This window comes from Mycteria americana, chromosome 6 (genome assembly GCF_035582795.1).
Source record: "Mycteria americana isolate JAX WOST 10 ecotype Jacksonville Zoo and Gardens chromosome 6, USCA_MyAme_1.0, whole genome shotgun sequence".
NCBI lineage: Eukaryota > Metazoa > Chordata > Aves > Ciconiiformes > Ciconiidae > Mycteria > Mycteria americana.
The window spans coordinates 35,284,429-35,302,941 of NC_134370.1; the positions used below are offsets into that span (position 1 = coordinate 35,284,429).

The 18,513-nt window shown below is 40.3% G+C and overlaps 1 protein-coding gene across 7 annotated transcripts in view; it reads right to left on the bottom strand.

Annotated features, from left to right (window-relative positions):
• The window catches only part of RTKN2 (rhotekin 2), a 52,513-nt gene extending 39,964 nt beyond the window's left edge, over positions 1-12,549 (bottom strand). For 6 of the 7 annotated variants that reach the window (XR_012776178.1, XR_012776179.1, XR_012776180.1 and 3 more), the window contains exons 1-5: positions 12,452-12,549; positions 7,869-8,068; positions 5,732-5,790; positions 1,473-1,526; positions 445-562 (exon numbers count right to left, since the gene is read on the bottom strand). Coding sequence is in view for 4 of the 7 variants with exons in the window: in XM_075505293.1 (XP_075361408.1) it covers positions 445-562; positions 1,473-1,526; positions 5,732-5,790; positions 7,869-8,068; positions 12,452-12,493 (473 nt within the window). In the remaining 3 variants the exon portion in view is untranslated. The remainder of the gene's footprint in view (positions 1-444; positions 563-1,472; positions 1,527-5,731; positions 5,791-7,868; positions 8,069-12,451) is intronic. The other variant, XM_075505291.1, reaches the window with a different exon arrangement.
• Positions 12,550-18,513: the final 5,964 nt, after the last annotated feature.

An 18,513-nucleotide genomic window follows, 5' to 3' on the forward strand; every position in this document is an offset into this window, starting at 1 on the left:
CAAGGTCTGGTTTTAAGCGAACTGTGACTTAGGGGAACATCAAAAGAGACTGTAGCCTACTGTACAGAATAATACTTAAAACACTGGGTGCAACATTCATGCCTATACTTTTATAACGCTTTCAGGTTTTAGTATTAATTTCATTCTGTCCTTGAGGTACAAGTTTGTTTATCTCTTTATATAAAGAAATATGCTTCAGCATGGCAAAAATGAGAAGTAGTACAGTTCAAGTAGCACATCTACAACCAGCATCATTTTGTACATGAAAACCAACCTTCCAGAGGTGGGGATCCACCATCCACTGAAATTAACAGGACCTCTACTGATTCCTTTGCTCACAGAAAAACTTAGTGGATCTCAGCAAATCTTATTCATAATCATATCCACTTTCAAAAGAAAACAGCAATATTTGTAATTCATTCAACAGAAATAAATTATACTCACAATATGGTTATATTTTCAAAACAGATATCTGTTATTGCTTTATCCACAATAGCCACCTCTGTATCAAAAACCTCAGGTCCCATTCTGAACAAACAAAAAACTGCATAGCGCTGTGTTTCTGGAGAGAGCCAAAGAAATGTTTTATTAGCCATATTACACATCACAATAGTAAATGCTTCTAGTAAACAAAAGTAGAAGAAATGGTAATTTGGACCTCTAAGGAATTGCCCTCAAATTGTTCCCACCATAACTTTTATATCATAGGATTTTATGACAATTGAACTATCAAAGCTGCTGTATAAGTAGAATAACATTCGCAGAGGGAAAAATGCCTACCTCTGCTCACCATTTTTTTCCTGATAATAAGGGGTAGTTTGTGCTAGCAACTTCAGAAATGTTAGTAAAAATACAATTTTGTTTAATAAAACTTATTCTAAGCAAAAAACCCCAAACATTTGATCCAAAGCCTGCCTCATTTTATGAATGTACTATATAGGATTAGACTATTTTGCCACGCTTAGCCCCTCTGACCCTATTGAAAATCAAAGTGAAATCAATGCCAGGTGACAGCTGGAACAGATTTAGGGTTAATCTCCATGACACAGCAAAATGCATGTACTTGAAGACTATCCAATAATCCACTCAACACCAACAGACAACTTTCATTTAAATTTCTCACTGGAAACAGCCTCCAATATACTCTCTCAAGTGTAGACAAGGCATAGAACAACATGTTTAATCAGAAGTTTCTCAGATATCCATTTAATAACAACACTCTTCTATTACTACCTCTGGAATTTCTCCTCAGAAGGACTTCTTAGAGACTAGGGTTTAAACATACAGAACTACAAACTCAACTTGCTACAACTAACAACTTCAAGTTAAGAGCAGCTATGCAACAAACAGTAAAATATGGACCTACTGAAAGGTCAAAGAAGAGGTCGAAATGAGTATGGACATCCCCATCCAGTTTAAATTTACAGGTATAAGCAATTGCTTATCACAGGAGTTCATTACATCTTACATACTTTCTTTATTGCTGAAGTGATCAGAGCCCTTCCACATTAATGGTATTCGAATATCTAAAGGGAAGAAAAAAGCAGGGAAATTAAGTTGTAGTCAATTTGGTAGATCTGTGATCAAAACAAATTACAAAAAGTTTCTTGTTTCTTTTCCTGATGTTCTGGAGGTAACAGGACCTTCTACCAAATCCACAGCATAACTATTTCAATTTTATTATCCATGTCAAAAGACAATTCATCAATTAGTTCAATTTGAAGTGTCATTTCCTTTTATAAATTATGCTAGGATAAAGAATATTTTAAATCTCATTTGAAAGTACCTGAAATAACATTTCAGAGTGGCTGTGTAACGTAGTTCTGAGAGGTTTTCTCAGAACTCAAAGGTTCTGAGTCCATTATTATGCACAGATGTAAACTGAAACTCTCCTTGCCTTGTGCTGGAAACCACTCATCCAACTGCAAGAAGAAAACCTTCCTGTTTTAATGGAAATGACTGCGATACTTATACTGCAAATACTTAAGTCTTGTTTTGCTAACCACAGAGAAAATATCACTTGTAATCACATTCCCAGTTAGAATTGTCTTAGTTGGCATAAAAAGAGTTTCGAAAAAAATTTTTTTTTTAAACTCAGAAATATCCTTCTACATCAGAACCACAGTAGAGAGGCAATTACAGAACCATTATTTTAAGTCATGCCTGCCATGTTAATATTAGGAGAGAATTTTCTTTAACAAATTTTCCAATTTATCTACTCAATCCAACACAGTACTGGGTGACATTTTCCTCCAGTTTCAAGGACTCAAGTTTAGACATAACGTTTCTTATTAGTCCCTTATTAAAAGACAAATGCAATGGGGGCTTCATAAATCCAAAGTCAGTTTCTTAAGTACAACACAGTGTTGTTTAAAAGTATATGCAATATATTAAGTGACACATGATGGCAGCAGCGAACAGCACTAGCTCAATTGTCTTTTGATAAAAATCTTCAATATTGTTATAAAGGAGCATTGCTGACTCCAGAGCTGACCTTCATATGAGGGTGATGGAAAAATCCACGTATAGTATGCTAAGATGCAAAACAGTAGTGGTATTTTAGCAACAGATTGTCATGTATTCCTACAGGGTATTACCCACAAAATTTCTTGTTGATTTAAGTGAAACTGCATATAGTCACTCTGTTTCAGAAGTTATATTAAATAAAAAAATTAGATTTAAGTTAATTTTGATTATATTATGGGACATCTTATTATACATGTTATTTCAATTTTGAAACTTGCAAATTCACCTATTTTTAAGCGTTCATGAAAACTAATGAATTTTCAACGGTGAACTGCCAAGTATACATCTTTAGAGTGCCGCAACTTCCTAAAAATCAGTATGTCACCACATTCTGAAACTGCCTTTCACTTCTAAAGATGCATTTGCATAGTAAGCATTTCTAAAAATAGTTAGTTTTGTAAAATAAGGAAATGGAAATAGTTTCATTAAAAGTTACAGAAGTCTCTCTCAAACTTAAAAAATATATATGTATTTATCTCTGTCAGAGACAAAGCACAGAATGTTTCTTTCCTAAAGACAAAGGTCTTAAATTTACATAAATATGTGAAAATAGAGTTACAATAAAAGCCTTTTTTCATCTTTAATCATGGCAAACTCTGAATGACAATTTTAATGCGCTCAATAGGTCTTGTTAATGATTAGAGTACTAGATTAAAGACTACTTCTGTATGCCACTTTCAATATCATGCTAGCTGAAAAATTTACACCTTAGTCAGAAAATCATCAGGATATAGATAGTCAATCGCTTGAACAAGTTTAACATGATACTTGTAAATCAGTTTTCAATTCATTCTTGGATTGAAAGAGCTGCCATTTATCAAAAACAAAGATCAATTTTCACACACCTTAATTTCAGTTACCATTAGCTGTAAATCTGTGTGGATTCAAATTGGATACATTCAAGCACTACAATTAATAAGATTTAAAGCCAATGATTCCTTTATAAGATTACTTTAAATTATGATTATGCTTTTTGATCAACATTTAATGTATTGTCTTCTGACAAAATAATTGATTGATAAGATAACATAAATTACATAATTTATTCACACACGTGGGGGACAAATAAGTAAAAATAATAGAAGTGTGAAAATCTGTGGATTAAGGAATGCACTCCCCACACAGTATCTGACATACAGTTGCTTTCTGTAGGAGTACATTCCTCAGTACTCCTGCATAGCTGTTCCTGAACTTTTGGTGTTGGCCACATGATCGCACTTTTTTTTTTTTTTTTTGGTAATAGTTTAAGCTTCTGGCATGTAATAACCACATGATATGCTAATATATTTATAAGTGGATGGATTGCATTCCCCTAAAAAATCCATTCTATATCTTCAATTCTTAAATTACATGCCCTGTCATATTACATGGACTACCACTCACTCCTCATTTCCAACCTCTCCCAGACAATTCAGTCACGACATCTCCTGATTCACGCTGCTTGTATTCGCAACTGCATTCTCAACAAGGCAGGCACGTGCACACGTGCGTGTGCCTTCCAAACATGCAGGGCAACTACAGTTGCAAATCCACTGAAGGTCAGCATGCAAGAGAGAAGAAATGCAGCATGCCCGATGTGCTACACAAGGACTGGGAAAGGCAGGGGAAAAAAGAATAATGGGACATCAGAGATGTGAACAGACTGCAGCTGTGGAAGCAAACAGGACCTGATTTGGCATGCTAAATGGACACAGGGTAATGGGTCTGAGGACAATGCAAGGAGGAACCAGGGAGGCATGTATTAATGTCATCTCTGGATCTCCCAATCATGTATCTTGCCCAGAGGCTCCTGCCCTTGCCAAGCATGAACAAGCCTGTCCCCACAATTACTTCTCACGTACCCCAGTCTCTGCTTCTCAGGCGCACACACAGTGGAAAAAAGGAGTTAATAACAGATGATCTATAGAAAGCATAAATCTCTCAGCAGAGGCCAAGAAGAACATTTAGGCTTTCTTGCTGTAAAGTGGACCTGGCTAGGCTTCCTGACACAAGTAACTGAAGAGGGGCAAGGCATGGCAGCATCCCAGCACTCAGAGACTTCCATTCACAATGAGATAGTTGATGCCTCTTTCTCTTCTTTACCTCAATCTATGCCATACTTCTGAGGACCATAACCTCCAGTTTGAGAACCACTATGTTAGTAACAGGACAGAATCATTAACAGATGGCGCATAATAGGAAGTCGTGTATTTCACCCTTCTATTCTCTTGTCCCATCAAAAGAAACTAGCTAAATGTTTCGTATTCTAAACAAATTTTTCATACTAAAAATAGAGTCCTTACACAACTCTGATTTTCTAAAGATAACAAAAGTGTATTATACGATCTTAAAGTCTTCGCTGCAGATAACTCTATAAATCCAATGAAAGGTGCAACCACAGCACAGACAGGCAAACAGATGCTTTCATCCAACTACCATAAGGAAGAAAGACACATCCTGCAAACAGCTGTGCTGGCAGAAAACATTATTGAACCATGTGCTCATCACTTTTCTACTAGAAGTTACCTTGCTTAAAGATATGTCAAAATATGCATAATTAACTTAAACAGCTTAAGTAGTGAGCCCTTTTTGTTTATTTATTATTTAGCCTACACTATTTTATTTTTAATGAAGGACGTCAGGGAGCACAAACAGATCTGTTAGCAAAGCTAGTAGAACAGCCACAATGAACAACTACAGGAATGCTGAATGTAGGAACATCCACTATTGGCACAGGCAAACAAAATGATAAATTCATAGTGCTGAAGTTTGAGAACAGGCTAGGAAACAGCCTACCAGAAATGACTGTTAGATATTCTTGGTACTAGTTTGCATTGAAGCCATACCACTATACCTTTGCTGTAGTAATGTAATCTGCATTAACTAAATAACATTTGCATGGTCACCATTGTATGGTCACATCAAAGTTTGTCTTTGTGGGGAGAAAAAAGTTATCAGCACATTTACATTATTCAGCTTTGAAATGTATTCAGTGTTTAGTGACAAACAGAAAAAAGTATTTCCCACTGTGAAATGGCAATACTAGGTAGGATCTTCAAAAGCACGTGTGTGACTTAAAAGGACAAGTCCCCTTGAAGCACAAGAGGATTTATGCCCCTGAACCACATACACACTTTAAAAATACCATCTTGTTTGTATAATTTGTATTACAAGTTACTGTCCAGCCAATTATCTCCTATAATTAAGTGACTACCCAGCCGCTTACCTGATATAGCAACCTTTGCTCTGCATGCCACCCGGTCTTTTGTCCCATTTTCTGAAGACCTGCCAAAAAGAAGAGAAGAAAAACAAGGTTTGAGAGCTGTGCATTTAGACTTCTAATACTCAACCCTTTAAACATTAAAAAGTGTCAGGGTTTTCATATTATAGCTCATTTCAAACGCTTTTCTTTAAAGTTAAATTTGGTATCTCTGGTTTAAGATATGAGTCATTAGATTCTTGAGGATAATCTGGAAGGAAGGTACACCATCAATTTTCTTAATTCCCTAGAACATTTTACTCCAAAGCTTGGGTATTAAAAGACAAGTAAATTCATCTTCCTTGTCTCTAGCTCCAACAGAATCAAATACATTACCAACTTTTTCCCTTCTGTACACATCAATGAATAAGCAACTCAATTTATCAGTTCTATTATTGGTTAGAGAATTGCCTCCTCCTCTATTAATAGAGACCAATTACAAAATGTTGCATTGTTAATATTGTGATTTTACATGTAGGCAGACAGTTTGCTAAGTAGCCAGAGTGTAGATCTCAGGGTCAACCTTAAATTGAATCAAAACTATCTGTAGATAATGAGTAACAATAGAGTGCTCTCCTTATATCTGCCAGTGCTCCTAACTCCTAACCAAATAAGGTGAAATGAAAATTTCTAGCTGCTACCAATATCCTGACTTCCAGAAGCAATTATAATATCTTCAGAACTCACAGATTACAGACCCATGTAACAAGAAATAGGGACAAAATTCACTTGAAAACCCTAGAACTTTCTCTCTCAGCCATCATCATCTCATCTGGATTAAGCTTTAACCAAATTCCAGTCTTGAGCAAATATTGAAAAAAGCACTGCAAATGCACTATCAATGACCAAAGATATGATCTAAATGGTAGAGAAATAACTCTACAGCATGCACCTCTTCTAATGACCTCCACTGACAATTCAAAGGACACCTGAAGACAGAACTCTAAGCAATGCATGACAGACACAAATGAAGTAAACAATACAGCTAACTATGACTGTAAGAAGACAATACAGCTGTTCAGATATATCTCCAAGTACCTCTGCCCTGTTCTGGACGCGTGCCATCACCACTCTGTGGTCACTGACATCAAAGACCAGGAGTTGAGAACATCAGCATATATACATACTTGATATTATTCCATCATTAAAAACATAAATAAAAGATGAATCACTATAAAGGTCTTCATCTTAGTACGAAAAAGCAATACAACTGCAATAATTACAGAATACCACAAGTTATAAGTGCTAGTTTTCAAAATCAGCTTTCATGATAAACAGTTGATGTAGTCAGAAAATGCAATCCTTTCCTTCAATAAATTTCTCCTATAAGACCACATTTCTGAAAGCAAAAAGTAGCAGGACTGTTCCTATAGATACAATTAACTGGAGCTAAGCATGTACTCGAAGAGTTTCTATGCTAAATTGCAATATAATATTTCATTAAAGCAATAACCTGAGAGCAATAGTGTCTCTGCACCGCGATTCTCAGCATTGCACCCAAAATGTATTCCATGAGGCAAAAAATTATAACGTTATTCAAATAAACCACGTATACTTTAGCTCATTCAAGAGTTATAATGTTAGAATATTTTCAACTAAACTGATTTCTCTTCATATTTATTGTATTTATTACTTTGCTGTAGTTAACAAAAGTGGCCAGCAGAGGGTATCAATTAACCGTGATGATTCCATCATTAAAGGGACCTTAATAACACTAGAAAGACTGAAAAGTAGAAATAGGTGTATTCTGACTTGGATAGTTTTCTTTTGTTCCTTCAGAGTTGGTTAGGTACCTTTTTGTATGCTAAAGGTAATCAAGAAAATATGTCTATTATGTTACCAGATATTCGGATGCTGAATTCTAGTTTAATGCCAATAAGAAAATCTACCCAGAAAAATATAACTTGCATTTAATTTCTTAAAGTAAAAAGAAGATACTGGAATGGTCTTATAAAGTAATGTTTTAAGGCAGCAGTAATGTATGTTTGTATGGGGGAAGACAGAAGGAAGGGTTTAAATCCACTTTTCTAGACAGACTGCTAAGAATTCACATAAGCCAAAGCCTGCTTCGTAATGCTCCATTTGAATTTGAGCTGTTACTCACCATTCTTCAGTTCTGCACGAGACCGGCACTTCTTTTTGGTTCTGTAGCTCTGTCTTGTATGCAAGTATACGAGCATTGCAAACCATCAGGTTTTTAACCGCTTGCAAGAGTTGGTCTTTTTGTGTGCTCACTGCAAGTAGCTTACAGATGCCTTCTCGCATGCGGATTTCAAAGTTAATCTTCTCTTGGATGTCGCATTCCTAGATATGCAAAAAAAAACAAACAAAGGACTAAACAAAAATCCAACTAACAATATCCTGAATGTTTAACAAGCTCTACTTATTTCACAGTTGGGATAGAAAACCCTAGGTTTTAGTTATATGCAGCCATTACAATGGTTACTAAATGTAAAATGATGGTTCTCTCTTCAGGAACAAAAGAGTAAAACACAGGATGTAACAGATTCACTGTACCTATTATACATGGGAATTCCAAACCGAGTAGTAATATTAACTCACCGTAGCATCTGAAAGTTACTAAAAATTTATGTGTCTCAATGCGTCACTCATAGGATAATAACATATGGTCCCCTCATATGGTCATTGAGAGGTCTAACTGAACAAAGCTTATAAATTAACATTCCACTTTTTACAGTGGTAAAAATAAACTCTAATAAACTGAAATATAATAAACTGAAATATAATAAACTGAAAAATAAACTGATTTCCCCACAACTCCTACTAAAATAAACTCTAAACTCAGGAAAACATCTGAAATATTTTAAATCAGGAATTCAATCTCATTACTTCTTCGGCCATCTTGAAAAGGGTTAAAAAATGCATTTCTTTCACTTGTGGTTGATATAAAGTTCAGGTAACACCAGAAGCAAAAAAAGGATAATATTGCAATACTTGACTGTTTCAGGCCATGAACTGAAAGTCAGGCAGCTGTAGTAGCTTCAATACTACACAAGGACCATGCCTTGCCTGATGGCACAGCCACGCACACTTTTCATTCAAAAGCATGAAATAAGACAGACTTGCCTGACGAGTCCCTAGAATTCTGCATCACTCTTTTTTTTGAAGGAGTAGGGTTTTTTAAGGTATTATAAAAACTTCTGGGAAGTCAATTTTTTCCTGCCTACTTTCAGAAAAAACAAACATTTATAAATGTGCATTATTCCTGACTTGCCACTTCAAAGAGGTCAATCCATACCAAGCCAGCAGATAACTAAGGTGAAGGATCACAAGCAGTTTGCTGTCTCCCAAAGGTGTGCTAGATGCCACTGATGAGTCTGATACACACGTCCTTATTATGTGGCCATCCCTGGCCAAACCAAATATTTCCAACTCATAAAAAACAGAGTGTTGCCACTGTATTGCAGGGTTGCATTGCAAATACATTGCAAGTCAGTGATGAGTGAAGCTTTTTCAACACTGAGCAAGAGTGTCCCAACTACCTCTGGAATTAAAAGCATCGTGTCAGTTTTCAGTTTTATAGTGCAACTGAACTCACAGCAAGTGCTTTGGGGATGGATCTATAAGCAATTGACTGAAACTCATGGTGCAATAATTTGAATTTACAAGCTCAGTCTTTCAGCTGATAGAAAAGTACTGGCAACTGCTCTCCCTCAAGCATCTAATCAGGATAGAAATAAGAGGGAGCTGATTTCCCCACAACTCAAGTACCTGAGAAATCCAGAACCCATGAAAGGGGCAATGCAGACGATCTTCTTCTTTATTTGGGACTCACTCTGTCATTAGCTGCCTTCAACATGAGAAAGTGATCCTTTATAGCAGTCACAAGAGGCAGGTGGAAGCTCACTAGTCACCACCCATTGCCCCCCAGCTTTGCAGGAGTGGGTTTTATTGTTTTTGAAGGCCTGATGCCATAACGTAAAGATACATGTTTCGGCTGCTGTTCCACCTGCTCACAGAGCATTTCTCCTTCCAAACCACCCCTCTTTGTTACCCTAAAGGAAAAGCAACTCTAGTCTATAAGCCACACTCAGCACCAGCACAGCAACATGCTCAAGTTGTAATACTCCACTACACAACATCTGAAACAGAGCCAATTCCCAGCCACCTCATAACACTATTATAAAAACCCAGAGGCTATCAGATCCCTTCAGCAGTATAAGCCTCTCATTCCATTTCCCACCTCTTCTGCTACAAACAGCAACTTGTTGTTAAAATGGGACTGAGAGCTATACAGAAGCTTCTTCTGCCCTACATCAAGAGCCAGCAAGGCGCTAGGCCCATGTACACAGACACAGTTTCTCATTTTCCTTGGGTAATAAAGGAGGTAGGTTCCCCCCAAGATGATAAAGGCCAGGCAAAGCAGGACAAATACATGTTCTACTGAATTTGTCAGTGTTTAAGACAATTAAGTCACCTGGTGAGAACACAGATGATGACTAGACACCACCATGAAGGAGGACACTAATAAAGTAGAGAGGACTCTCCAGAAACTAAGAACTCTGATCTGAGACCCCATGAGAAACGTTTGTGACGTGCACAGGTTACCATGACACCAGCCCTCTGGCACCAGTGGGTTGTTTGGTGGTGAATAGCTCCCAACGCTCACATCAGAGATGTTTTCCATAGAAGTTCTGCTGGTATTCCCTATAGTCGATATACAAAGGCCTGGGACCCAGTATGACACCAACAGACTACCCCAGTTTCCCCCCTCATGGTTTTGCTATCCAAATTTTCAACCCCAACCAGTGCAGGATAAAGCAGTGCACCAACATCTCCACATCCCCAGCACCTGCTTCTCTATCCACACTTTTTCTCAGCTCTCATCCCTGAAGGAAAGGAGAAGCAAATAGCTTTCATCAATCTTCTTTTATTCTGAGGCAAATCTTACACGGCTATGAAAAGCTAAGCAAGGCCCACAGCTGCCCCTAAGAAATAATTACTCATTCTTTGAGCCTAAACTAATACATCAGCAGTTACAAAGCTGAATTTCACCTCAGAAGAGGTGAAATTCCCCCTAACATTTCCCAGGGTAACAGGCCTCTGCACTAACACAGCACAGACTGCAGCTCCTCTCCAGGTCTATCACCTGGTACGTAACTATGGTGAGCACATAAACTTTCCTAGTTTGGGGCATCTAAATGTATCAGTACCACGACTTTCAGAACTACACAAGGATTTAGTCCGTGCTACATCTCAGCCAGGCTCACATAAAATATTCTGGACTAGCATTAAATGGTTGTTGGGCTTTAATAATTGCACCTATAAATCTCATCTGAAGGAATGACTTAGCAGCCTGATTTGGAACATATGAAGTTCTTCATCTCTACCAAAAAAAAACTGGTCAGCTTTTTTTTTCTCCAGTTCCTTCTAAAAATACGAGCACACCATCTGGACTTGGAGGAATGACACAGCACTGTTTTGCCATATGGTGTCTACTAATGCACTGTTTCCCTTGTGGTCTCCATCCTTCCCCCACCAATGGCAGCATAACCCAGACAAGATTACTAACGGCTGCTGAGATTTTCAGCCCCATACTCATAGCCCCATGGCCTAAGCAATGCTTTCAGAAAGAGTCCTTGTATTCCCCACCTAAGTGTACCTAGAATATAGGAAATTTTAAAGGATTTATAGTTTTATGTAAGTGATGGAGTCACAAAACAGACAAAAAGAAATCCAACAACAGCAGTTAAGAAGAATGATATGGATACTGCTGAAGGCAGAACAAATGGAAGTTTTATTTAACTGATATCTTAAATACAAGCTTTCAGAACCTTATTCCAAGGTACACTTTTGATTTATTATCACAGAGACTTAAATCTAAACCCCAAAGTTTTACTATATTTATTTAAAATAAGCAAGTAGTCAGACAGCAAGTATTCTTCTAAAGCAGAGGCTGTGAAGTCAAGATACTAGCTTGGGGACTTTTCTAGCTACACACAGGAACGAGTATTTGTTGCAATTGACAGCAATAGCCTTACAGACACAGTTGAGTTCAACTAACTCAGGTTTATAAGCGATTCGAGGTTTAAAAAAACCTCATTAATAAATAACTAGAAAGGATTGGCTTCACGACCCGCGACCCTGAAAAGGGTGAGCAGGGAGCTCAGCCCATCAAAGCAGCGTCACCTCTGTCCGGGCAGCTAACCGGCTGCCCCTGTCCCCAGCACGCCTCCGCTTGGAGGGCTGCTTTACCGCATCCAACCCGGGCCGCTACCCCGCCCGAGCGGGGGCCGGCTCGGTCACGTAAAGCAGGCTGCCACGGGGGCCATTCTCCAGCTCCATTCTCCAGGTAGTCCGCAGCCGGAACGGACACGCCGGGCTCAGGGGCAGCGCAGGCTCCCGCCCACTGAGGGCCGCCCGAAGCCGGGCAGCGCCCGGCACACCGCTCCCCGAGCTGCGAGTGGCCGTCCGCTCGCAGCAGGAACGGGCGCTGGTCGGCCTGAGCCTTTAACGGACGGCACCTGCGCCAGGCCCCGCGGCGGAGCAACGCCGGGCCGCGGGCGGGCGGGCGCCTTGCCTTGCCTTGCCTTGCCTTGCCTTGCCTTGCCTTGCCTTCCCCGGCGCCGCCGCCACCGCCGCCACCCCTGCCCCACACCGCCTCCCCGCCCGGCCCCGCAGCCGCCCGCCCGCCTGCCCGCGGGGTGAGGGACGCCCGCGGCTCACCGGCTCCTCACCACCGGCACCCGGCAGGCGCCACCGCCGCATCCTCCTCAACGGCGCCGCCGTTCAAAACTCCCGCCCCCCGCAACGGCCGCCGCGGCCGCGCCCACCGCCCGCCCCTCCGGCTGCGCGGGGACGTCCGCGTTTTGCGGCGTACGTGGGCTTCGGCCACCCACGTGCGGCAGCAGCGCGACACAGCACCCTATGGCAACAGGAGCGGGGGCAGAGCACGCCCTCCTCCTCTTGCAGGTGGGACACACCGGTTGTCGGCCACGGACGCGGCCAACGTCGCTATAGTCATCGGTTTGCTTCTGCAGATAAATTTGCAGAAATGCATTACTGACTATTAACTGCTATTGACAGGATTACTGACTCCGTGTTATTTAGCTAGACTAGTGAGTGTTGAATAATAAAGTTCAAGAGAGTACCTTCCTTGGCTCTCCGCTTGTTTGTTCCTCGTTAATTTACTTTTCCGAAACAGGCCGATGCCGCTTCTTTCTGATTAATATTCTTCAAACGAGCTGGAAGGAGAGGCTTGCAGCCGCTGCCCTCACGGCTGCTCTGAAGCAAGCCATGAATTTTTAACCATGTTCTTGGCTTTCTACAGTTCATTTAATTATGCATCTTTAATATGACGGTGCTTCAATAGCTGTGCTAGTAGCGTGTATTGTGAAAACTATATTATACTATTATATATTAAAATAAAAGTGCATTAATTATTCATTGGATTGACTGGAGAGGAATGGGAACCATCTCTCTCTTCTGCTGCCAGTTTTGCGGCTCTGGTTGTCTTCAGCAGATACAACAAATGAGCCAAAATAGTGTCTCCCATCCATCCCTTGTCCCCGGTTTCTTGGCTTTCCTCTGAATTCCTCCTCGGCGGGTGATGGTCACAAGCATGGATCCTCATTGCTTCGCACATGGTTGTCAACATTTGTGAGAAGTAAAATGTGCTGGAACAAGTGAGATATACAGTGTTGCTAACAGCTTTCTACAGAAGACAGAAGTGTCCTGGCTAACATATGCTTATTTAAAATATAAGAAAATGCAGTTAGAAGGGAAAATTTGAAAAGCCTCATTGCTTCATCGGATTTCACATAGGTGCTCGGCAGTTCAGTTTGCCCGCTGACATTTACAACCGGTGCACAGATGTAGGGGGCTAGCCTTCAAGGAAAATAATGAACTTCTGGGCCAAAAGTATGTATTCCTTGGTGGAAGGCAGAGGACAGGGGGCTCTGCTTCCCTCCAAAGTCTTAGAGTCTCACCTCGAGGCAGAGATGGCAACGGCAGCTGTTCAGCAGTTCCTCTCTCCATCTTGGGCCACGTTCCTGAGGGTAAGGAGGCATTCAGATATTCGTGAAAGACCTTCATACCATCTGAAGTCTTCTAATGGTACTGAAGAACCTCTAGTACTAGAAGTACTAGACTTCTAATGGTACCAGTCTTCTGCGTACCATTGGCAGGACGCATGCCACAGTTGGGAAGTCCTACCCTAGGTTATATATTTATAGACACTACGGTTTTTCCCCTTTTTAGATACTCCCCCCTGTTCTTTAGCTACTGTGACTTTCTCAAAAGAAGTCTTTCTGCACTACGTCCAGTGGAGAAATCCCATCGGGGAGCCAAAAGGCTTTGCTTAATCAAGGTATGATCCTTAGAAGCTGCGTATGGACAGCCAAGATATCTAAGAGTGGGTTTGAGGGAGATCGAAAGGAAAGTCTCCATGTAATCCTGGTGCTTCATGCATCCCAGCAGGAGCCTCGCATTCCCGTCTCTGCTACAGAGTTCAGAATTTCAGACACGTCAGGAGAGACCCATCAAATGAGGGGAGAACATGAGATGCCAGATCAGAGTGCCCTTTTGGCTTCACGGTAAGGCATATCTCTTAAGGTGTGGTCTGGCCTCTCCTGAATCAGTCAGGGATGGGATTTGAGCCTCAAAAATCTCCAGGTAATTTTCTGGGCTACAGAGGAAAACTAGAAACAGGAACATGTCATGGAGAGAACATTCCTGGAATGGACACTAAACAAGTGAAAGCCTCAAGTTAACTGAACTGCATTATTGTTGAATCAACGCTTGACCAAAGCAAGTGAGGAGGAGCTCCAGTCTCAACAAATATCAGTGGCTGAAACCCTTTGATGAGTTTTATGTAAACTATGGGAGCAGCTGGAAATGATTGCCTTACCGTAGAGATAAACAAATAAGGAAAGGATCACTGTAATTCCGCCTTACTAAAATTCATTCACCAACTCACAACATAGTGCGCTCCCACAGAAAACTAATACAACACGTAAAAAAGACACACTGCAACACTTTCCACCCAGCATCATCCCAAGCAGTTCACCGCTCCAGGTTAGACTCTAGAACAAACCCACCGGTTCAAGTTTTCCAGAAATGCTCCCTGCGAGACTACTGAGAACAGCTGTCTCTGGTGTGCACTAAAAGGGTTTCATCAAAAGCCAGGGTGGCTACATGGATGCAATAAAAATCACTGCAAAAGGACAAGTTATGCCCCAACCTATTTCAGGCAATCAGCATCTCTAAAGCCATTTTTTGCTGGTGGTGTAGACAGCTCCCAAGAATCTGTGGCAGCTTTCCAAGAATTTTAGATGCTAATTAGCATGGTTTTGCAGTACAGTCTGTTCAGCAAATCCTAGTCTTAGTAAGACCCAAAATGTGACTACTAATAGCATAAAGAGTCCGTGCCTGCAGCCCTTACACGTTCCTACTGACATTGACTTGAATTGGAACCCTTAAGAAATCAGTGGGAGTTAAATGTGTAAGACTCAACCCTAATTAACATGAATAGTATCTTCTCAAGCTCAGTGTGTATCTGCTCTTGAGCTGGTTCAAATGCCCAGTTTTCCACTACATTAGAAACATGTTACTGCAAAGTCTGGCTTTTCACACTGTTGCACCTGCTTCTGCTTTGGTCCTCCTTTGCGCTCACTTCCTAGAGACATTCAGTTTTTTCTTTATAAAATCAAGCTTCATAATTCAGTTGATCTGTCAGATGCTTAATTAAAAAATTAAACATCTCACCGAACTTCTAGTCCTTTCTCTTAAGGGAACATGAGACTGAGGCTTTAAACAGCATTTCTGCAGGTGTTGTATGAGGCGAGACGTTCTCTCCGCACTCCAAGCCTAACTTCAGCTACGCTGTCCTGCTGTTGCAGCACACATGCTAACTTGAAATGAAGAAGGCTTTATGCCATCTATATTATCCAGAGATTTGGGATTCAGCTAGCAACAATTCTGCTCCCTAATTTAAGAGTAGTCCCAGCAGACAGCAACAATAAAAAAGGAAGCATTGTAACTGTGTTTTCTTCTCCAGACAAGCCTCCACTGAAGGGCAAAGAAACCCAAGGCACAACCTACAAAACAAGGAGAATCCCGCGCAGTCAGTGCTGCGCTAGTGCAGAGAAGCCAGAAGGGGGTAGGGTGAATTAAATAGGCGATCTATATCCTTCCTTCTGGGGTTTCTTAGGTGAAACATTTTTTTCAGATGAATCACACCTTCACACCATCCTTTTATTTGCCACTCTATTTGCATTGCAAAGCATTTGGCTTCCTTCTAGTATTAGGGAAACTGGATAGCAGAGGAAAGATCATTGTCTGTCTAAATCACTGTTCTGCTCGAGTGTTACATCAGCATATTATTTTAAATGTTAGGCCCATCATTTTGGTTTAGCAGGTACAAAATGTCTACACCTACTCTTGACAGCACTGCAATATTTTTCTTAATTTCTTAGTTCCCACAGCTTGCTACACCTACTCCTTGAATATCATCAGAGTGTGCCAGTAGAAATCTCTTCAATTCCTATTCAGATTTATCCTAAATGGAAATATATGAAGATTTGTACTGGACACATGGAAAAGAATTTGTAAGGCTTTTTATAACTGACTTCTACTTACTTAATTTTAAACTGAAAAGAAAACTGTTGCCATTGATTGCCACTGACTTTGGTTACCATGGCATATGACCCTTATAGATAGGTTAAATGGGCAGAGACTCTGGAATTTAGGGTGTTTACCTGAATGCTTACTGAAGCCAGGGCTAAGTTAAAAGGCAAAATTATTAGCCTCGGAAACTCATTTCTTTATTTCAGCCTGCTGAGGTCAGTTGAAGTCTTTCCATTTGCTTAGCTGGGCAGAAGGTCAACATGTAGTCCTACAAAATAAATTAAATATGGGTAACTACCTTAATGTCACGTGCTTCTGCTTCAGTTTTGATTGGATAAGGTGAAAATCATCTGGCCAACGACAGTGAGCTAAAGCTTAACCCTATCAAGATGCAAGCAACGGCAAGAGAAAAGTTTGTAGGCCCCATTTTACCTAACTGAGCAGTGTGAAGTAGGTATCTTCTCAAGGTAGTCATGGAGTCAGTCATTGAAGACATCACCCTAAAACATGCAGGTGCCTAAATTAGCTAGGATGCATCATCCGTACCTTTCTCTGATAATTAGACACAGAGGTCAGAATAGCTTAGAGTAAACTCTTTATTATTTCACGTGTTCTCAGATTAATTCTACCCTGAGAGCTTGCTCATTTTCTGATCAAGGTTTTTTAATATTCTGCAGTCCTTCAACTGCTCTAGTGCTCCAAATGGCACCAGCGCCACGTCTCTGTGTGACGCCATCAACAGAACATTGAAACCAGGTGCTTCAATGAACTATTTTGTTGATCGTTGTATATTCCTGTAGGATTTCTAAAAGAAACTGTAAAAGGCTGAAAAAGCACAAGGAATTGCTTTTCCTTTTTCCAGATAAGAGTCCAGAAACTGGCTCCTCCCAGTACTCCTGATGTCAATCCCATCTCAAAATGCCTCCAGATTAAATTACTATAGCCTCTTTAAATCACCATATATGAGATAAATGCACTCAAAATGCATTTCATAACAGAAATAGTAAGTTACAAAAAATCCATCCCCATGTGAATTTGGAAAACAATTTCTGAGATCAAACCTGAAAACCTTAAAAATCAAATTAAACACCACCAGACTTTAAACTGCAGTTTGATGACCCTCTATGTCTTAAAGTTGCTTGTGCACAAGACAAGTTATGAGGTGTGGTTAACTCAAGTAGACCAGTCACATGTACTCTGTTTCTGCTTGGGAGACCAGGGGCATTGGTTTTGAAGCCAATTCACATGTGGTCCCCACATAAGTACAGAATCAACCCCACCAGAAGTATTCTGTTGGACAAGGAACCTCACAGGTGATTAATAGCTTCACTAGAAGCCTTCCTCCAGCTGAGAAGACACTTAATGTGGACACACGGTGTCTAACAAAGCATGAGTTTTGCAGCCTTTCCCTAGGTTTAGAAATTTATATGTCTCTCTTTTCTATGTGACTTCCTATCTCCACAGCAGTTGAAGGAACAAAATTATCTTTAATTTGTTCAACATCAAAGTTGGTTGAAATTGGCTACTTGGATCCATTGCTAAATGGGGACATTTACACACATAGAGAAATTGTGGTTATACAAAAATGATGTTGCTATGTAAACTCAGAGAGGTCCTTTCAGCTGTTCAATATTAAAGGGATGTTCAGTATGAAAAGGATTTCTTAGAGGTTCTACACTGTCACTCCCATACCATACCTTTATACCAGGATTTCTCTGTTGGGTATACAGTCCTGCTTTGATTTCTTGTGCATTTACTGCAGGTGGTGTTTGGTGTATAAAATATCCATCTGAAACAGTTGCATCCAAATGTTTGCTGGGCAGTCTGCTGGTGAAGTCACCATTTTGTGTCATGGGAGAATCTAACTGGGCACTATATGTTCCAATTTTAGGGTCAGGTCTGTTATGATTTTTCCTAATTGATCTCGCACAGGCAAGTGACAAGTCACTGGATCATTTAAATGGATTGCCATTTTGAATTTGAAACAGGGAGTAAGTGCGCTGAGAATATCACAAATCTAAAGATAAAGTCCTATATGAGATAATAATGACAGAAAATCACCTTCCTTTTGCTAGCCAGAGGACTACCATCTATTGGTGGGAGAGCAGATGTAAGCCCACTTCTCATAGCAATCTCCCAGGAAAAAGGAGAGATTCTCCAGT